Below are 22980 nucleotides of genomic sequence, written 5' to 3' on the forward strand. Positions count from 1 at the left end.
TATTGTGAAAGTGTTTTTTTCTTTCTGTAAAGCTCAACTCATAAGAGATGAAAGATCTAATTGCTTTGTAGTCTTGTCCCTAAATTAACCAACTTATGTTCCACAAAGCATCTGTGATTTGTTTTTTCTTTTTAACTGACAAAATTCTAAAGAAAATATTGAATGTATTTTTTTACTGAACACATTTTTTTTGTAAATCTATAATTTAGAAATCGATGCCTACAAAAAATCCAGATACGTTCATACTTGATTGGTTTGTTTACCACAGAGTTACTTCATGTTTCTTTTAAAATACACATTTTAATAATTTGGGAACTGAGGATACACATTGTTGCACTTTAGCAAGTGGAGCCAGTGCTCTCTCGGACATTTAGCCTTGAAGTTTGTGTAGCTTTTTTGTGCAGGCTCATGTAGTTCTGGACATAGTATAAGTTAATTTTCTCGCTTGGTGGCGCTGAGTAATGTTTGTCAGTTTGAATGGGATTTTTTTTTTGCGCTTTGATGTGTTACATGGTGGTATATTCTGCAAATATGCATAGTTTTATATGCTGTGTGTAACTCTGTTGCTAAGAGGAAAGCTTGGCATTTGTGAGATGAGGAGGGGGCGGGGCTCAGAAACTCGCCTTTGTGGACTTCTTCCGATTTAATCAGTGTTTTTGCTCAATTATTGATCACCTAGTGTCAGGGCATGTCACTGATTTTTCCTCCGCAGGTGAAATGAGCAAGTGATGCACAGATGTTTGATTTTCCCTACTCTCTTTCTCCCTACTCTCTCTCTCTCTCTCTCTCTCTCTCTCTCAAACTGACACTTGCCTGAGGGTCACCACTGGAGCATTCTCTAGTTGATCAGCTCAAACACATTCACCTTGGTTTGCTCAGTTATGGTTCTTTAATGATTGTTTATAAATGTGATCATGGATCAGTCAGCAATGATAAAAATGAAGTGCATCATCTCTATTAAGGAATCTACCCTTGATTTTCTTCCATTTGCATTATGAACCTTCTGACACTGTTCTTTTACACAAGATAAAAAAAATGGAAAACATTGTTGTCACCTTAAAACATCAGTTTCTCAAATCCTCCCAGACCTGCTTAAAGCTTGAGTAGATCATTTTTAGAAACAAGTAGTAGTAGTAGTAGTTTTTTTTTTGGTCAAATCCAACCAATCTCATTCCAAACCTCTTCCTTAAGCCACTCCCCTAAAACACATGAGCCAAAGGTGTCGTTTTCAAACACTCTCCCTACCTCACGTCTCATTCACATGTAAGAAAACACCTTACAGTTTCCCCTATACACAAAACAAATCAGATAATTATCTGTCTGATAGAATTACAGCTAACTTTATGAGTCTTTCCAGGCCTTTCTGCATCCTCAGTCAGGGGGGATGTCCGTTGACAGGCAGGTAAGCTATCCAATCATTTTGTTTAGTTAGAGTGAAGTGATTGGATGGAGTTTTTACAGTCCTGTAGTCTGTATATAACTTGAATATATTCAGTTATGTAATCAGAGCATTTAATTTGCTAATTGCTATCGGCACTTTTTCAAGAAGTATAACAACAACAGTTTTTAATACAGATCACCTACTCCAAGTCTAATAATTAGCATAAAAATAAAGAAAACACAGCTTATTTATTAAATTATTTATTTATTTGTTTGTTTGTTGTGTACCTAGTACATTGTTTAGAGGCATACACAAATCTATTGTCAATGCAATCATCTGGAAATCATTTTGCAGCTCACTGACTATTCAGTCTGCCGTTATCAAGGTTCCTGGTTCCAGTAGGCATCAAGAAATCCTGTGTTATGTTCTTTATTGTGTGGTGCTGGAAACAAACATCTAAATAGAATTCAGCCAGACTCCAGATAAGGTGGACATAAGCGAGGTTACAGGTTAAGAAACTCCTGTCTGACCCCTTCCTAATATTAGCCCTGTAGAAAACTTAACAACCACGCCACAGCCTTCCCAATAACCCTTGTCGATACTTGTCGCTGGTAGTGACACACGATCCCTCCCTGCAGCTACAGTTCTTATTGTTTGGCCAGTTGGGGCTGTGCTTGGAGAGATAATGAAAATTATCGGAAAACAAAGCAATAAAAGTAAAGGATGAGAGGCTTGAGATGCGGAAAATAGTGCAGGGGGAGAAGTTTGGCACCTCAGAGGTTTTAAATTGGCTGCGTATTGACATGAGAAGAGGGGGCGCCCCAAGCTCAGGCGAGGCTGGGATGCTTCCTCTCTGCCTCCAAACCCACTGATCCATGGTGGGTGGCTTACAGCTCCCATCGAGAGAGAGAGAGAGAGAGAGAGTGAGAGAGTGTGTGTGTGTGTGTGTGGGCGGGCAGGAGAATGCCTTGCTATAGATTTTCCAACAAATTAATGAGGGTGCTGAGAGAGAGAGAGAGAGAGAGAGAGAGAGAGAAGGAGAGAGGCAGAGGGAGAAAACCCACTCACTGGCGTAGAGTGAGGGAAGCCCCAGCCGTGGGCGCAGACTAAGGCTGCACAAAAGCTGGAGTTTTATTGTTATTGCGATATAAGTTTTAACGATAAACACATCTGTGATGACAGTGGATCAGATTACTTTGAAGGCACATTGCCAGAGTGAGGTAATTACACCAGCAGAGCGTGGCGTTAGAGGCATAATGAGTGTTTGCTCTGGGTTTGAGCCCTGCCCTTTCACATGGAGGAATGAGTAACATAACCATCCAGCCAAACGACCTATTACAAAACACACACCTACACAGCTCGACTGTCAACGACCACCCTCCATCCCAACTACTAAGAAGTACATGCTTAATGTATTATGTTCTCTATTTTAGCGTTGTGTGCTAAATATGTGAAATAGTAACACTACTGTCACAAACTTTCAGCCCATTTTAAGGTAACTACCTTGTGTCTAAATTCATTGACCATTTTCTCAGCCCTGCCCTTCAAAAGTCAGTTGTTGGAGCATTCTCAGCACTTTTGTGTGTGTTTGCCCTGGTACGAGTGGATCAGACACAGCGGTGCTGTTGGAGTTTTTAAACACTGTCCCCTCATTTGTCCATTCTGTTAGACACACCTACTTCATTGGTCCACCTCGTAGATCTAAAGTCAGAGACAGTAGCTCATCTGTTGCTGCACAGTTTGCATTGGAGACAGGACGCCGCCCAGGGGACGCTGTTGGCTGGTGGAATATTCTCAGTCCAGCAGTGACACTCAAGGGGATAAAATCATGAGCATTATTGCTGTGTCTGACCCACTCATACCAGCACAACACACATTACAACACACTACCACCACATCCATGTCACTGCAGCACTGAGAATGATCTACCACCCACATAATACATGCTCTTTGGGCATCCTGACCATTGGGCATGAGAGCGTATACAAAGAAACAGGTGGATCTACAAAATGCTCCTCTATGTAGAGTTGGACAATAATTAAAATATGTATATATTGCAATATAAATGTTTTAATGATAACGATATGATTTTAAACACATTTTCAACATTAAAGTATACATTATTTGAAGCGTCTGTGACTGACTGATGGTCATTACAGGACAATGCCCAGTTCACTGCCCTCAATTTAGTTTATGACCTCAAGTTAGTTTAAAAATAATAATATTGACAAAGCCAAGAGGTTTAGGTTTGAGTGTGATGTTTCTGTGGATTTTATGTTGTTCATGTCGATATCAGAATTATATCATTATTATTATTTTAATTTTGCACAGTAGTGAAAATGGCTGCTGTGACTTCATCCCTGCTTACAAAGAAGCATAAGAAAGGGTCTGTACTTGCGACACACCCTGTAAAAATCTCAGTTCCTAGAACCAAAGTCTAATAGCTAATAACCCCCCACCCCAACCCCTACAGCTGAGGAGAAGGATTGTTACTGGCCCACAGAACTGAGGACGTGTTTGGAGGAGGGGAGGGGACTCTCAGGCTGCGGTGAAATTGTGAGTGTGTGGGAGTGGGCAGAGTAAAACTCACTGCAGAGCTAATGGGCTTCTGCTGTAGGAGACAGGACGTATTGCATTTGAAGTATCAGCAGCAAGTTTGTTCTCCCACTGGTTGGTGGAGTTCATGACTGCAGCTGTATTTGTCTTTCTCCTGCTGAAACCTTTTCAGGAACCAGGAACTTGTTCAGGAGCTTTCAGGCATTTTCACTACAGGTGGTGCATAGTTCAGGGAGGATTTTTCAGACTTTAAAAATATGAGTATGATTTATTAACTTACTAAAACAATGTCGCAGTCACACGGCTCCAGGGACCTGTAGGTTGTGGGTTCAAGTCCCGCTCCGGGCGACTGTCTGTGAGGAGTTTAGTGTGTGTTCGCCTCGTGTCCGCGTGGGTTTCCTCTGGGTGCCCGGTTTCCTCCCACGGTCCAAAAACACACATTTGTAGGTGAATTGGCGACTCAAAAAAGTGTCCGTAGGTGTGTGTGTGTGAGTGAATGTGTGAGTGTGTGTCGCCCTGCGAAGGACTGGCACCCCCTCCATGGATCCAGTGATTCCAGGTAGACCCCGGACCCATTGTTTATCCCCAACAGCAACAGAAGCTTCTTCCTTGTTAGCCTTCGCTGATTGGCATGATCTATAGCTTCTTACCTGGGTCAGGCTCCACTCATGTTCCAGCTACAATAGGTCACATGAACAATGTATGGCTGCTCAGCATGATGAAAAGAGAGAAAAGTATGAAGACTTGAAAGAAGGAGAGAAGCTAAAAAGGAGGGTGATGAGATGGGTAGGTGGTCTTCAAGACATTGTGGCCACTCATTTCACTATGGTTGTTTATTTATGTATTTATTTAATTAAACCCTGTTTTCAACACAGTCCATAACCGCTCCAGTCTTTCATTAGTGGTGCTTTTCCACTGCATGCTGTCTACTCTACTCGACTTTACTAGCCTGTAATCGCTTTGTGGTCCCTGGCACCTGGTTCAAAAATGGCACCCCCCTCTGAAATGTAGCCAATGATGTCATAAAACAGGAAGTAACAGGTAGAGTGGGCCTTGAAAACCACTACAGCAGAGATGGTAATGTTAGGAGTAATTTACTCATCGTGTAATCACGTGTTGTGGTGTTTTTTTTGTTTTTTTTTCTTGGGGGAGAAACACATCTCCATGCACCTGCACCAGTTCAGACAGATAAATAGAGTTGATTTTTGTAACATCCGGCTCTCGATGGAGATTTTCTTTAGGCACCAATTCAAGGACCCTTTGTACCTTTTCAAAAGACCATGCCGGAATTTTACAAGCTGCCGTTTTGAGTTAGATATAAACAAATGGGATCTTTAATTAATTACACATTTTGTAAATTGCTTGTTTGTGCTACATGTCTATTTCATCACATTTGGCAAAGTTTTCTGGCCAATCAGTGCTCTACAATATTTACAATATTTCTATGTACCAAATTTGCCAAAAGGAAAGCACAAAGAAAAAAAAGTCAGAATCGAGTACAGTAGAATAGAGTAGATACCATGCTGTGGAAAAATGCCATAGGCCTCCCCTCAGTCACCAAGCCTAGAGGTGAAGGCTAGCTCATGCTTCCTCTGAAGCCAGCCACTGCTCATTTCCAAACTGCTGTGAATGCTTTGTCATTGGACAGCTCATCACGTTTGGATGAGAATGCTAAAATGTCTGCTTCTTTTGTTATTTAACTGACCATCACTGATTAATGGGAGGAGGGAAGGCCGTCATACCCACCCAGAGAGAGCAAGGACATTTGCACTCTCTATAAACCCCTACCTCAGCTGTGTGACTTCTCATCATTTGTAATCACTTTCTGACAACTCGTTTGACCATTTCTGTCCAGGAGAATATTGGACGTGAATAAGGAGAGAAATGGAGGGAGAGAAAGAGAGAGAGAAACGTACCCAGACGCCTACGTGTCCATCTGAATGATTAAGGATGAAAAGGAGTCAGCGTCAATGCTCGCGTCACTTGCCCACCTCCACATCCAGCCCAAAATAAAACCCTCTCCGCTAACTTCCATACTACTCATCTTCTCGTTAAGTTGGATGCATTTGTGTGGATGAGTCTGTGTGCATGCTTTCAGACACGTGCAGGTGGAACTCTGCATGTGTTTGCGTTTGCCGGTTTACTTTCTGACACTGCAGCAAATTTCACTCCCCCCACCCATCTCTGGAAGGAGATAAACAAATGGAACGATAGTTTGTTACCATCCCTGTGGGGTGTGTATTATTTGGTGTAGCACTTTCTCCCTTTCTCTCACTCCCTCCCTCACCAGTGTATCAACTGCAGGAGTCATGAATAGCCTGTAGGGCCGTAGCAACTGGGTAACCAGCCCCACATTACAGTAACTGTGTACTGTGCGTAGTTTGCTCTCAGTGATGCTGAAAACACAGTGAAATCACCCTAAAGTCCTGAAGAATTTTGCTACTTTTCTACACTTTCCTCTTGGTTTATTGCTTGTCAGCTTCTCTTACTGTAAGTTTTGAATTCTAACAGTCAGCAGCAGGGATGGGAGCAGTCAAGAAACAGCAATCCACTTCACCACTTTAGTTTTAATGAAAGAACTTTAGCAGGCCCGTAGTTGATGGCTATAAAACATTGGTTTAGTCAAAATGGAAGGAATGCAGACTAATTTCTCATAACATAGTCAGCCAACATGTTCTGTCTGAAGTCTGTGGCTTTGGTTTTGCTTAATCTTACTTGACCCGGAGACACTTACTAAGTGCTTGTGTATTTTTAAAGGGGACAACTTCTAAACTTATAAACAATAATCTGATTGCAATAGCACATTAATTTGGAGATCTGGAACAGCTACCAACTCACAAACTATGAAACAAGACCACTCAGTCCGTTTTTTGTGATGAAAACGAGTGTTTCTGATTGTGTTCTGCTTCTTAGGTAGAGAGCGGAGATGGATTGCAACGAGTATGTCTAATCACCACCCTTGATGGGTGTTTATAGAGCACAAAGATGTGTTTAAATGGAGCAAAGCTGATGAAAATAGGGCAAGAACAAGAATGAAGAAGAAAGAACAAAGCAAAACGCTTCTGCTCTTCTCTCCTCACCCTGCTCTTGTGCTCTTTTGCTAAACTGAGCTCAGTTAAAACTGATTTTAATTCAGTAGTCGTACATTTTAGAGTAGTGACTTACATTATCGGTGTCCATTTAACTGATGTGTAATATGCTCACAATGCGTAAAGAACTTATAAGAACTGCAGTGGTCTGAATGTGCATTAGCACAATCCAACAGTCTCCATGTGATGGTGTATCATGGACAAATTCTTATCGTTCACGATCTAATATTGTCATATCGCACACCCCTAGTGTAAACCTTGTAGAGCACTGATTGGCCAGAGAGACTTGTCAGTCACAACTCATTGCAGATGTCCAGCACAAACTAGCCATTTGTAAAATCTCCAGGCTATGCTAGTGATCATATTTGTATTTTCTCCAGCTCACAACGGCAGCTCATAAAATAAAACCATGGTCTTTTGAAAAGGTAGATACGTACCTTGAACCGGTGACTAAAAACAACTTGGAATGAAAAGCTACTAGTGCTTTGATCTGTCCCAAATTCCCCCCATTCTTGCCCCTCCCCCTTGTTTTTAGGACAGTTCTGTAAAAGTGAATTACTCTCTGAGACTGTAGAGGGAGCCCTGGAGCTAAAAATAGCAAATCTTACCTAGTGTTGCTTTAACACCCTACTTGTAGAAAAGGGGTCAAATATGTCCTTTATAACTTAATTTTAGATTTACTTAAAGATTGAGGGCTTACTATTCATTTTAAATGTACAGGTGAATGTTCCAGACTCAGACCTAGTTAACTCTGCTACCATGGAGAGAAAGTCCCAGATTCAGGCCTCGCAAACTGTGCGGCTGAGGTAAGAAAGTCCCCAGCTGAGGCCTAGTTAACTTGGCTTCCAGTGAGAGAAAGTTCTCCTGTAAGAGGGAGCCATGACGTGGTGCTTCTGGTTTGTGAGTTCAGTAAATCCAGAGTTTCCTCAGTGTGTTTAGTGTATGGATGTTTGCATGACTGGCGTAAATGATGGTGCCCTAGCCCTGATTCATAGACTATCTTACTGAAGTATCTTACTGCTTTAAATAGAATAGGACCACACAAGCTTCCCCTTTGTTTCCCTCCACAGATTGCGTTAGTGGGCAGTCATTAAAAGCAGTACAGAAATAGCTAGTCGTGTTGATTCTGATTTCTATATCTAGGATGCTCACTAGGATGATGGATAGTGTACATAGCCTTGCAAAGAAGTACAGTTTTGTGCCAGCACATGACTCATAGATTAATAAGCAGCAAGCATGAAATCTGAAGTGAATAAGCTCCACTTTATTTATCCATTAATTCATCATTGGGAACAGTACAGAGCTACACAAATAACCTCAACACTATGATGCTTTTAGAAGGCTAGGACTCTAAAACCAGATAGTGGTGTCCTGATATGATCAAAGCAAAATTAGATCTGTTGTAACTAGGGATGGGAGCTGTTCACAAGTCAGTGTAGCCCCTCGAATAGCCATGTTTTACTAGACACTTCCATGACCTAAGAATAGCCTCACATGTTTGCATTAGTTAATGAATTATAAGCCTTAGTGTGTAATAAGCCTGGTATTGTAAGGGGTTTTACGTCATTTCACAATGCTAAGATTTACAATCCTCTTATATATGTTCATTCTATCTTCACAAGTGGCATAAATGTAGTTTGATTAGCCCAGTTCATCTATGTATGATACATTGTGTGAGTTCAATCCTTTATATAAACTTTCATAAGTTAACCATCGGTGTAAATGTCTGCAGTGTGGAGCTATTTTAGAATAGAATATGAAAATAGTCTAACAGCCACTTACACTCTCTGTACTACAGAGTTTCAGTGTGATAACCACTATTTGTCAAAACAAAGATGAATTAGCTGCAAGTGATAAAATAACACTTTGAGATAAAAGTAGCAGCAATTTCAAATCCCAGAAGGGAAAGGGAGTAGGATTCCTTATACAGACTGGATAAACGTAACATAAGGAAATGGACTGAGATTGGAAATGCAGCTTTTTGAGAGTTTTTGAAGGGATACCTTTACCATCTTCAGACATACACTGGACTGTGTATTTACCTAAAAAAGCACTGGGTTTTAAATCCATACATGTTCTTAAGGGTTAAAGTTAGCAGATGTTAGTAGATTTTAATCTCACAAATTAATGTGATGTGCCCATATTTTATTAGTAATTTCACACCTTTATTGTGATGAGATGTAACATAATTAACATTAATCTACATAGAAATACAAAGTTTTAAAAATGCCAGCTGGAAACTTACTTGGGTCAGTTTTTAAAGACTCTCTCTTTCTTTCTTTCTCTCTCTCTCTCTCTCTCTCTCTAGAGGCCATGTGAAAGCAGTGCTCGGGCGCTTCAGTGAGTTGAAGGATTTGCTGTTCAAGCTTGGTTTGGGAAACGGGAGTGTGGACGCCGCCCTGCTGGACGCTGGCTGTTCCTCCATGCAGATGGACAATGCGGACAGAGGCTTCTCCCTCAGCAAAGACGGACCTCTGGACATGAGAATGGACGGTGAAAGGTGACTTGACCTCCGACAGCTCTTAATATTATAAATAACGATTAATTATGACACCGATGTATCTACTAATTTTCAAGAGTTATTAACAACCACGTCTCGTTCGAATCCTGAGCCCCAGCAGTGGCATCGCTGGTATTACCTGATTACCTGTATTACCAGTTAAAATCACTTAAATTGAGACCTATTTCACCTTGTAAAACTGCAGTAGAATACACAGATAATATGTATAATTTCATTATTAAAATATTAATCAGAATAAATAACTTTTATAATACAGTGAAGTACTGAATGTAATACTTTAATAGTGCTGTACTAAGCTGGGCTTTGTTCCTGTTGATGGTTTGAGCAGCGACGCTCATAAGACATCTATTTCTTTTCCTCTAGAAATCATAGATTACATTTTGTGGGAGGCCATGGTTGAAGTTGTTCTGTGTGGGCGATATTGAAAATGTAAACAAAGAAACCTGCATATGACACTGTGACTGTCTGTCCTTAGCTGCTCTGGATACATTTTGATGTCTGCATCGGTGGAAGGCTTAATCGGTGATTAATGCTTGTTAAAATGCGTAGATGGCTGAGTAGTGCAGAGAGAAGGCAGGAGGCAGGCCTCTGGAGTCTGAGAGTTTATCTTCAGTCTGTACTGATACAACATATAAATACTGTATACCAAAAACCTGTTAAACCAGGCGTGAGCTCTGGCCTTAGGGAGATTCCTCAGGCATATCACAGACGTTCTCACGAGAGTGTGAGAAGAGATGAGAGGGGAGGAAGGGAGGATGTAGAGGGGCACTGGAAGGGATGAAGGCTCGAGAGCGAGAAGTGTGTGTGTGTTTTGAATTTGGCTGAGTAGGTGTGTGAATGTAATGGTAATCTCCCCTCATTTAAACAGCAGTGCTGTTTGGGTTCAGACGTGTTTCATGGTGATGGAGCCTCCCACACGCAGGACCTTTCTCTAACGGAGAGAAAACACCATCATGAACACATTTCACAAACAAACAACAACAGAAGCCAGTCAGACTTACTTCAGTGCATCCAAACTGCACCAACTGAACTTGTATTGAGGTGTGGGACTGGTTAATGTCTGAATTTTACTCATTTTTATGCAAGTTTTAAATAAAAAATTAACACACTGGACTTTTCACTTTCCTTTAGAGGTAGTGATATTGGCCTTGTTAGGTCTGTTATAGCATCACTGTTTCAGTTGCTGTCTAGTGTAAGTCTAAACTTTACAGACATGCACCCAGCCCCTGCCCCCATGTTGTTGGGGCAAATAGAGTTCACGAGAAAACAAACTCAGAACCTGAAGAGAAACAGAGCTCTGTTCTCCAGAGCTAATCCCAGCCATTTGTTTTGTTTACCTGTAAACAAAGGTGTCCCCCACGGCATCTTTCTTTACCTGCTGTAATTAATATCTATTCATCTAACAAGCTCCTCATTACTCCCGCCTTTAATGTTCCCTTGTTACGATGAAGAATGGAGCGAGGCCCCTCTCCAACTTTTATTAAGAAAATTTTGTGAGAAATTCCAGGGCGATAATGAACGGGAAAACCCACCCACAAGGAGAGAGAGAGAGAGAGAGAGAGGGAGGGAGAGAGAGAGAGAGAGAGAGAGAGAGAGAGAGAGAGAGAGAGAGAGAGAGAGAGAGAGAGAGAGAGAGCAATAGAGAAAGAGAGAGAGTGCTATAGAGAGAGAGACAGGGAGAGCGCGCGAGAGAGAGCGCAATAGAGAGAGAGAGAGAGAGACACAGAGAGGGAGACAGAGAGAGAGAGACTCAGAGAGGGAGACAGAGAGAGAGAGAGAGAGTGAGAGTGCAAGAGAGAGAATGCAAAAGAGAGAGAGAGAGAGACAGACAGAAAGAGAGAGAAATAGACAGAGAGAGAGAGAGCACAAGAGAGAGAGAGCGCAAGAGAGAGAGAGCGCAAGAGAGAGAGAGACAAGGAGAGGGAGACAGAGAGAGAGAGAAAGCAATAGAGAGAGAGAGAGAGAGAGAGAGAGAGAGAGAGACGGAACGGGAGACAGAGAGAGAGCGCGCGTGAGAGAGAGAGCGAGAGAGAGACGGAGAGGGAGAGCACCAGAGAGAAAGAGAGAGAAAATTCTGTGGGGTCGAGTGAGGACTACGAGAGAGAGAACTGGAGAGAAAAAGAAAAAAAAACTGCTGGGAGAGAGAAAGAGTTTCAGAGTTACACAGGATGGAAAAGGTCAAGTGAGGACCAGAGAAAGTGTCAGTGACTTGGAGAGAGAAAGATAAGGAGAGAAAAAAAACAAGGCAGAGAGTGTGAGAGAGACAGAATAAGTGAGGGAGGAAAGGAGAGAGTATGAGAGAGAGAAAGAGAAGTCAGGCAGTTTTGAACAGGTTGCATGAGGAGTGAGGAAGAGGGAAACTGAGAGAAAAAGGAATCGAGAAGAGAAAAGGACAGAGGGTGTGTAAGGGAGGAAAAGTAAACACAGTAACACAGTAAACAGAGAATAAGAAAGTAAAATAAACACAGACAGAAAATATGAGAGAGAGAAGTGAAGAGAAAAAGACAAGGTGAGAGAAAAAGTCAGTGAGTGCGTGAAAGAGTGAAACGGATGCAGTGTGTGAGGGAAAAAGTGGGAGAGTGCTGCAGAAAGAGAAAAAGAGTGAGACAGAGAGAGGGGGGAATAAAGTGTGAGGGACATGAAAAGAAGTGAAGAGGGAGGGAAAAAGAAAACGAAAAGAAGAGAGCAGAGGGTGGAAATGAACAGAAGGTGTATTGAAAAAATCAAGAGAGAGAGAGAGAGAGAGAGAGAGAGAGAGAGAGAGAGAGAGGCAGTGGTAAAGTGAGAGATCACTCCAGAGCTAGCAGACAAACCCAAATTCATTATTATTTTTCTGACACACTCATCCAGCTGCTGCTGACCTTGATGGAGATGAGAGGTTTGCGCGCTCCTCTGCCCGTGTGTGAATAGCGTTTCCTCTTTGTTGTGCCCACGGATAGTGATGACACACTGATGAACCACAGCGTACCTCCTCATCCACAAAGAAAGAGGTCACCATTTTTTGATAAAGGAAAAGGCCCACAGCTTAAGGCTTCCTCAGTACCTTCCTCTCTCTCTCTCTCTCTCTCTCTCTCTCTCTCTCTCTCTCTCTCTCTCTCTCTCTCTCTCTCTCTCTCTCTCTCTCTCTCTCTCGCACTCTCTCTCTCTCTCTCTCTCTCACACACACACACACACACACATGCATTGTTTCACTGACATTCCCTCCAGATGAACACAGATATATGATGAAAGAAGGGAGTGAATGAATGAAAGCCCTGAATGGATGAGTATTAATGTTGATAGAGGGAGAGTGTGAGATTCATGGGTCAGTTCTGATATCAGAGATCTCATACTTTTCATCCACACATCTGCCACTGTCAGGACACAACCTTGTATCTACCATCTATTAACCTTTTACAAGGAAAGGAGTGATTTCTCAAATGATACGTATTTGTCTATGGCTTGTTTTTATTGAAAGAAAAGAGGCGGCGCCTGCGTGGGGCATTGTTTATTGAGGTTTCACACAGCAGGCATTGGAAGTTTGATAATGTTGTTAACAGCTTCCCTTTACACTCTCTCTCTCTCTCTCTCTCTCTCTCTCTGTCTCTCTCTGTCTATAGGTGCAGTAATGGGTAGCACTTCTATTTAAATCCCAGAGATGTTGAACCAGGGGGTGTTTTGTTTTAGACGTTTTAGGTTTCTGATGTATATGTTTGCTTGCTACCACCTCTCTCTTGCTCTTTCACTCTCTCTCTCTCTCTCTCTCTCTCTCTCTCTCTCTCTCTCTCTCTCTCTCTCTCTCTCATATTCTATAACAATCTCTCACATAAACACACACACACTCTCTCTCTCTCTTTTTATAGATCTCAAACTCACATCTCCCAGAGTGGGAAGGGGAGGAAGAGAGGAGGAGGAGGAGGGAGCGAGGGAACGAGTGAGGGAGGAGGGCTCTTTTCTCTTTCTCTCTCTCTCTCTGTCTTTCTGCGTGTCTAAGAGCTTGTCAGCCTATGGCTCGTGTCGGCGAGGAAGCCGTGACGTCAGTGAATCTTAATTGGGCTCCTCTGTGTGCGTAGGTACCCCGGCATGCCCTGCGCCGCTGACGCCGTGGCTGCTCTGGACCAGCGGGCGCTTGCGTCCATCCTGGCCGCATATGGGGAGGAGCGCCGCGCCGGCAAAATCGCCACTGCCATCGCCCGGGCTCGCAGAATCCAGCCCATCGTCCGGACACAGCAGCTGGCCAGCATCGTGGCAGGTACTAAACGCAATAAACACCAACCCCCAACACTCTACAATTCAGTCTGCTCCCTGGCGCCATGTTCTCGCACTGCTTTAAAAATACACAGAAGGAGAGGCGAAACACACAGGCAGAGCGAGGGAAATATTCATCCAATTCATCCAAAAGTCCTCCCTCTGGGACTTATTTGTCCTGGAACGAGGGAGGGAAAGAAAGAAAGAGAGAGAGAGAGAATTTCCCCCTTACTCATCTGCCCATCGGCTTCCTGACAAAAAAGCCTCATTAGTAATCATATGAAAAACATGGAGAGACCCAACAGACAGTGGGACACAGTGAGGGGGTTGTCGTACATGTATATATGTATATAAATATATTTTTATTTATCAGACTCCTGGGTTTGTTGTTTTTTTGTTGTTTATTTATAAATAAATCTTCAGACTTGCGCCCCCTTTCTTAGACCAACCCAATTTTTCATTCGTTTCCCTCTGCTCCACCCTCACGTGTCTTTCGCTGTTCCCCCACCACCACTCTTTTCAGAGAACACGCATCTCATGGAACATATATTGCGGCAGCCCAGTGATGGTGTGATATTATATTCATCGTCGGCTTTGGTCCTCGCTGCCGTTGTTTTTATAACCCTGTGCTGCCGTCGCTGCTGATGAGAGTGGGAGGGAGGAAGGGATGTTGGAAGGATGGAGTGGTGGAGGGAGGGATAAGGGCGGGTACAGAGGATGACGGTAGCGAGGGGTGAGCACATGCGTCACGGCTGGAAAACAGGTGTGAGCGAGGGCAGTCGTTTCATCTCCTTTGAAGAGCCGTGCAAGTCAACACCAATGTTTATTCCAATCAATCCGGAAGGTCCTGACTCGCGAGGGTCTCGCGGGACCACCACTAGCTTTGTCCGTTGCCCTGGGAAGTGAGCGGAGAGGTGGAGAAAGGGAGGGAAAAGAGGGAGGTTCTGAATGTGTGGGTATAGCCGTGTGCTTGTAAGAAGGGTCATAGACAACATAATGATAGGTGTCTAGGGACGTCTCTCTACGTTTTCGCTTTGTTTTTTTATGCAGATCGCTCTCCCCCAGAAAACCTTTCTGCACCTTTGTCTGAGGCTTCTCCGTCCTCTCTGTTTCACCCCTTCATTCACACAAATGAAAATAACAATGATTTTTTTATCTTTCCCACTGGATGCAGTATGCTGCAGGGTTTTATTATGTACCTTCCTCCTAATCATCGTAATCAATAAGAAAAAAAAACCCTCTGCACCCTGTACTTGATTTATTATGCTGTTTTCCCATCAGAATAAATATTTTAATAAATTAAAAGACAAATATTAATATGCACATATGCACCCCTGGTCAAACGAGATATTGTGTTGATTTTTTAAGTGAAAATAAGTACAAATATTTAAGGTTTTAATGCAAAATAATTTGTAATATGGTGAATGCTTTATATTGATATCTGCAAAGGTTATAACTTGTGTTTAATAATTATCATAATCAGTAATCATCATCATCTTCTTCTTTTCCACTTAATCCATTTGAGGGAAGCAGGTAATAATAATAATAATAATAATAATAATAATAATAATAGTAATCTATGACAAATTGTTATACAAAATTGTACGAATAAAATAACAAATAACAAATAAATGTCAAAATGTTGGCATATAAATAAACATAAGGATACTTTAAGACATTTAAAAGTACTATAAATGTAGTTAGCTACTTCCTCTCATAACTATATACAGATATTCCTTGTTAATATAATTAAATAAAAATACATGGGAAAACACAGTTTAGAAAATGGCTAAACATCTTTAAATCACAATTTGTGATCTATTCCTGACCAGAACTGAGTAGACTGTGTATTATTATGTAGCGATAACTGAGTAATAAACTTTAGAAATAATGTGCATTGTAAAATAAATCCAGAACCCTGAATGGGCCCCTCCTCCACCCGGCCCAAAGACTAGTATCTGCTTCGGCATAATGGAAGCCGCCAGAGAGGAGATGTGTCTGCGCAGGTCTAATATTCTCATCAATATGGACCCAGCTGGCGTGACAGAAGATTACCCAGAGTCCCGCAGGAGAGTGTCCCTTGCCCCTCCAGCTCAGCTCGGTGTTTGCGGGGCTGGGCTGAAACATAATGAGTTGCAGGCTAAAGCTGGCACTGCTCGTACAGCTCCTTCACACCCTCAGTGACACCAACCAGTTACACCCACCAACCCACGCCAGCCCACCATCACACATCACACACACCTCCCTTTATTGTCCCTCATCACAATCAAAGCTGCTTTATCCTCAGGAAACCCTGTTCCTCCAGATTATTTATTTATTTTCTATTTGTTATAATTGTTATTATTACTGTTGTATAGTAAATATGGTATTTTTTTATTTACAGTCCTCTGCAAATTTCACAAATTGTATTTATTTACTTTCAATTAAAATGGCTGATAAGGCAACTTAAAACCCCATTTTTCTGAAAATGTGGCTTAATAGTTCCATTCTTTCCTTTATTAGAGTTTCAACTCACTCCAGGAGTTCCTCTTAACTCTTCTTTTTTCTCTTTTTTAGCTTTTTAAAGGAGTCTAGAGATAAGTTTCCACACCTCCAAAGTTCACACTTAGGCATTTGATACCTTTTCTGTTTCTCATGATCCAATTATTCCCAAACACATTCAGTGTTGTTGAAGTTTTGGATTTGTGCCGATCTGTCCACTGTTTAGAGAATACCAGCAGCAGCTTTGATTAAAGTTCTCAGTAAGAGTTTGTTGGAAGTTCCATATTCTTTCAGACCCAGTGTTGAGTTGTCTTCTCACATGGGAAGATTGGAGCTTGGTTCTCCTGCTCGTTCTCAAACATGGACGTCTCGGTGTGCCTTGTTTTTTATGGCATTTTTAATGTTTTTAATAGCATTTTTGCTTCATTAATTTTCCTTTGACTTTATTCATCTTAATGAAAAGGCATTACCTTTATCTAAGGATTATCTAATCTCCTCAATAACTCTTGAAAAATTAATAACTTAATGGACTATTTAAATTGAAATATATGAATAAATAAATTGATGTTAATCATACGACTTTGATGACAGATTGTGTCAGGTGAAAAAGCCCTGAGCAGTTGTGTACTACTCTTGGCAACAACCATAGAATCACACCATTTAGAGATTGTTCACTCAGATCTTTCACATTAATGCAAATATCCACATAATTCTGAGTTGTAAATCTTTCCCGATACCTTTGATTATTTAATTAATGGCAAATGTACTTTCAAATCAAATAGAGGACAAAAAATCTTAAAAATAATCATTTTTTTTAAAAAGAGTCATGATTAGTGTAGAGTAGTGTGTTGGTTCTGCTTTGGCCAGAGTTCCCTGAGGTTGGATTCAATAATGAAAACTCTAAAGTGCAATAAAAGCAAGTAACTGTGAATCTTTAAGGTTTATGTAACTGACAAAACTCAAAGAATCAAATTCCAAAGTTTTTGCTGAAGAACTTTTTTTTATTTGGAAATGTAAACTCATTTCATTTTGATTTGATTTCAACTTCCAGTCATTTCATGGTTCCATTTCTTTATCCTCAGCATTGAATGATTCCATAATTCTTCTTCTAATTGTTCTGGAGAAAGGATCAGAGCAGCTAGATCAGCAGGAGGTGGATTTCCTAATGAGTGCAGTCAAGTTTGTACACTTTGCACTTTTCCTTTTGCCCTGTGACACACTTACATATATACATCTAAAACATTGTCTGATTGATTTGGCAAAGCTCAAGGCCTTTGCTTGGGGTGGTTAAAGAATCGTTTAAGCCTGTGGTCCTGTTAATATCAGCGTGGAACGCTAATCAGCGTCGTATCGATCACTGGCTGGAGTGCAGCCTTGTTGTAGCACTGATGAAAATTGATCTTTCAGTTTCTCTTTGAGTTTCTCCAGGGCCCCTAGCCCTGTTCGGGGGCTTTATGACACTTCTCCGAGCCTGCGTTAGCTGAACACCTCTCTCCAAGGCCACGCTAACCTTTACAGCTTTGCCACAGTCAGATATTTTTTGACTGCATTTGGTCCCACTTTTCCTCTGGTGCCTGCTTTAGGATTCTTATGTTAATACTGTAAATACTTTAGTAGACTGTGGTTTTTCAAACTAGTCCTTGGGGCCCAGCTTTTAGATGATGCTTTGTTCACATTTTCACTCTGTGTTAGCTCACAGTAACTGTATCAGGTACAATTTCTCAGGAACTTGATTCAGGTGTACTATGATGAGATTTTGTGAACATGTTGGTAGTTTAGTAGACCCTGAGGATAAAGTTGCAGCACATATAAAGGGTCACAGGTGTGACACTGATGTACAGGCAGTGAAATCTATTATCTCAAAGCCTAGTTTCTTTGTGTACTGTTGGATCATTTTGGCTTGTGGCTCAGCACAAACACTGCACATTGACCAGAAGGTTCCTAAGTAGTGCACAGTCTTGTGAATAGTGCATAGATTTGCTGTCCACTACAAATCACCTGGGGAGAGCATTTGGTTAGCGAAGCCTGTGCTGAGGCATCTCCCAATGTGGATAATCCACAGCTGCCGAGCGAGGTTTTTCTTTCAGGCAAAAAGCTAATAACAGCCGCTGTACTCAAGCTGTGCTCCATGGAGAGTTCCACCACCAGCCAATGGCAATGCAGCAATCCAAGCTCTGGACAATCTTCATAATGTAGCATGTCCCCGTACGGCTTGTTGCTTTTATAAAGGGGGATTTATGAGCTAATAATGAAGTATTAGACTTCTTCAACATTGTGCATAAAACAGCCTAATGCCCCTGTGACATGCGGCAGCTCTGCTTCTTGCTAAAGGCCCTTCCAGGACTTTCCAAGAAAGCAGCATCAATCGGAGCTGTCCAAAGATATTAGATCCTCTGCCTTCGGTCTCGCAGGCAGCAGCCAGGATCATGCCAGCTCAGGAGATAATGTTTAAATTTGAGGTAACTGTGCAAAGGTAAACGAGAAGATGAAGGGCTTTCATTTTATCTCTCATTCCCCTCTTTCTCTCTCTCTAGCTCTCTCTCAATTTTCTCTTTTCGTCCCCAGACGGAGAATGAGAAATATGTAAGTTGGTTCATGAGACACAGTCACCGAAGATGACTCATCAGTTTGTTGTCATAGTGAGGGAATCAGTCTTGTACCGAGGATATGCAAGCCTCCGACACACGTAAAAACACAGCAGAAATGAGTAGACTTATTCAAATCAATAAAAATCCTAACTTAATTTTCCCTCATTTTTAAGCTTTACCTCATTGAATAAGCCACTGGCTCAGATTTAGTACTGCCCTCTGAGCTCTGAGTACAGGTGTGGGGTGTACGTATGGGTTATATATGTGTCTAAAAGAATTAATGACACAGAAGCACTTTTGTTTCCTTAAAAAATTCTCCTAGTGCATAGTTCTTTCTGACAAGTGATAAACTGTTGTAAAGAGTGTGAAGGAGGATTATAGAACCGCTATGTAATAATGTTTTATACACATATTGAAGGTTGATATAGAATGACTAAATTATACTGTAATGAATCATTGACGGACGTGTTCATTGATAATTAAAGATTCTCACTGGGTTGAGCTTAATTTAAAGAGAATGTTCTTTGACTTTCTTAAGTATTTCAAATAACATAGTCATAACTGTAGAGCTGTTTTGAGCTTTTTGACCCTTTTTGACTCAGGACTAGCAAGGCCATTTTACCTGAAACTCTTGTACAAATCTGAGCCACGAATGAGAGTTAACATATGTTTTATACAAAGTCATTTTTAAAAAGTATAACTATAGAGTGGAAGCTTTTTATAATTTTATGAGGTAGCTTTTGAGACATTTACATTTACATTTATGCATTTGGCAGATGCTTTTATCCAAAGCGACTTACAAAAGAGGATCTAACATTCAAACTACAGCACAAAGTATACAAAATACCTTACACTGAGTGCAATATGCCAGGAAGTAATAAAAGCATTTGATGCTCTTGGAAGAGATACTCTTGGAAGAGCTGGGTCTTCAAGGATTTCTTGAATGCTGAGAGGGTTCCTGTGGCTCTGATAGTGCTTGGAAGCTCGTTCCACCAGCGTGGTACCAGAGATGAGAATAGCCTCGACTGACCTGTACGGGGGGTTGGTCGTGTTAGTTGGCGCTCCTTTGAGGAACGGAGAGGGCGGGCGCTAACATATGGTTTTAAGAGTCTATTGAGGTAGATGGGAGCAGAACCAGTGAATACTCTGAAGGCCATCATTAGTGATTTAAATTGGATGTGAGCAGCTAAAGGTAGCCAATGCACCTCAACTAATAGGGGTGTGACATGTGCTCTTTTAGGCTGGTTGAAAACCAGGCATGCTGCAACATTCTGGATCATCTGTAGCGGTCTCACAGCACAGGATGGAAGACCTGTCAGGAGGGCGTTGCGATAGTCAAGACGGGAGATTACTAACGTCTGAACAAGGAGCTGTGTTGTATGTTGAGTTAGGTATGGCCTAATCTGCCTTATGTTGAATAGGGAGAAGCGGCACGATCGAGCTACGGCGGTAACGTGATCTGCGAAGGTCAGCTGGTCATCAACCATGACACCTAGGTTTCTTACAACCTTGGTGGGAGCCACTGATAGGGACTCTAGCTTGATGCTGATGTTGTGGAGAATAGCTTGCTTGGCTGGGAGGACCAGCAGTTCAGTTTTGGATAAATTCAATTGGAGGTGATGTTCCTTCATCCATGTAAATATATCAGAGAGACAGTCAGAGACATTGACGTATCTGGTTCCATTCAATACTGTTGTGAAGAGTTCAGATTCATTAATTCTGTAACGTAACATTGCCTGTCATTCCAATTAAAAAGAATTATGGTGTAATTTTGGGAAACCAATGGAAATAAAAAAAAACAATTTTACCCAGAAGTACATCCCAACTACAGATGTTTTCTTTAACTAAGTAGTTTAAGTAACAGGATATTATTCAGTCAGGGTGTTTTTGAATAGTAACCTGGCTTTAGGATCTGTAGAGGACAGTGTTAACAGTATGGTAAGTGCGTAGATGTCGACTTGACCCAGCTCATGATCAGAGGAAGATTTCTCCCTGACTCTAAACCTCGACTGTCCGTTTTGACGCTCTGTAATTGGAACAGTTCAGCGGGACAATTTTCAGCTCGTCCAGCTCACCTGGACACCTGGTGTCAGTGCCACAGTTCGTGTAGGGGAGAGTGTTAACCAGGGAGCGTATGGTGTAACAGTCACTCAGAGGAAGAGTGCTGAAGAACTGTTTCTTGTCTTTCTTGTCCGAGCGAATCTCGCTGTATGGGCAGAAAGGATCAGGGCTTCCACTGTAAGGTTGCATTTACACTGCAGATCAGGTCTCTTGCTCCAGACCAGAGAAGAAAGTAATACTTTTCTGCGTCTACACACATGATTCACACTGACATTGGCTTCAGGCCAATACATTTCAATGAAAGTCAAATGGACAATTGTTTGGTCAGGTTAGCGCACATTTTGATATTAAGGTTTTCTTAGATTACACAAGCTGTATTTGAACATCTAAGCCCTTAGATATGCCCTTAGATGTGCACCTTAAATAGTTAATCCATTAATCAAGAGATGACTGTAAACATTTGGATGTTGTTTAGAGACAGCCAGCAGTATTTTGGCTCCACCCATTTCATGGTGAATTTATAAAATGGGTGCTAATATGAATGTGGTTTAATGTCATTGTACAGCATTATAACAATATTGTGCCTCTACATTTAACCAGTTCATGGCAGTGAACAGACCCACACACACACACACACACACATTAGGGCTTATTATCTCGGGTCAGGAATGTAGTGTTGTCAGTTAAACATAACAGCAGCGCAGTCTGTTCCTCAACTGGATAATGTGTCCATTCTGGCCTTTGTTTGCACAGAGCTGAAAGAACACAAGGCTAATGACAGCTGCAGTAATGTAGCCTTGAATTTCAAACACTGCTTTTGCCTGTAGTTCATTGCAACAGGCAACAGGGGATGATAAATAATGGAGCACTGTTACAAAAGGAAAGAGGTCATTGAGTCTGCGGGTTCGATTAAGAATTAGCCTGCTATTCAGGCTCAAATGTGTGAGGGCAGGGCCTCATTCAAGAGTGCCCTCACTCTTCATTATAGAAGGGTGTCACGCAATAATCAGCCTGACCCAAACAAGACATACTGCCTATTATTAGTTCCACAAGCAGTCGGGTGTTACCCAATAATCCCTCCCCTCGCACTCAGAAAGCTACTCTATTAGACTGTCTTTACAACTCCACATCGCATCCACACACTGACATCTGCCCCAGCTAAGAGCAGACTGCTTATTATTTTTATTAATTTATTTAAAAAAAATAAAAAGATATTAAATAATTTGTCTTTGCACAGAGCAATGAAACTCATTACTTTCAGTCCAGAAATGGCAAGTTGTTGGTGTGCACTACAGAAAAATATGATCATAGTTGTTCTATGATATTCATTCTATTTCCTTCTGTGTTTTTTTAATGATTATTTAAAAGATGCACAAGGCTTCCTTTATTGTTGGATTGATATGGTGTTGATTTTTTTCCCTGAGCAGATCTACGAGCTCATCAAGAATCATCCTGTTTCTTCTATAGTTTGGAACCTGTTTTTTCACATTCTTTATTTTCGTTACATATCCAAAGAAACAAAACCACAGCATGGAGGAATCAGTCCTGCTGTTAACAGGAAATGGGAAAGTGGCCACTACGTAAAGGGAACGCTTTCTGCCCTATTTCCACAAGTCAACAGAGTTCCCTAAGGTCTTAATGAAACTTCTGTAACAAGGAACAAACAACATGGCATTATTCTACCCCTGTCTGAACAGCCCTGTGCAGAATAATCCATTTCAGTGCCTGTTTCTTTAAGTGAGAATCTCTACCTTCTCCATTATTTTGCACCATTCTCTTATTTCTCAACTCTCGTTTTGTCCGTTCTACGTGGTATGTTCTTGTCTGAACACAGGTTCAACACACACTGTAACAAGGGTATAGTGCTGTATTATTTATGAACATTCTGTATGTCTGATACTTTTTGAAGGTCTTTAGACTGTTGTAGGCAAATAAAAGTGGTTCAAACACCTTTGTGTACAGCAAAAAAACTCTGAAGAATACTCTTTCTTCAAATACTTTGAGACACTGAGTGACTTACGTTCAAGACATTTTTAGAGGAGTTTGGCTTTCTGTCTGTGCCTCTTAATTCAGGAA

The 22980-nt window shown here is 41.5% G+C and overlaps 1 protein-coding gene across 2 annotated transcripts in view; it reads left to right on the top strand.

Moving 5' to 3' along the window:
- Window positions 1-22980, top strand: part of LOC136679287 (12S rRNA N4-methylcytidine methyltransferase-like) — an 89899-nt gene that overhangs the window by 62623 nt on the left and 4296 nt on the right. For both annotated transcript variants that reach the window (XM_066657729.1, XM_066657730.1), the window contains exons 4-5: window positions 9335-9526; window positions 13600-13778. In XM_066657729.1, the coding sequence (XP_066513826.1) occupies window positions 9335-9526; window positions 13600-13778 (371 nt within the window). The remainder of the gene's footprint in view (window positions 1-9334; window positions 9527-13599; window positions 13779-22980) is intronic.

The sequence above is a fragment of the Hoplias malabaricus genome, chromosome Y (assembly GCF_029633855.1).
Source record: "Hoplias malabaricus isolate fHopMal1 chromosome Y, fHopMal1.hap1, whole genome shotgun sequence".
Classification (NCBI taxonomy): Eukaryota; Metazoa; Chordata; class Actinopteri; order Characiformes; family Erythrinidae; genus Hoplias; species Hoplias malabaricus.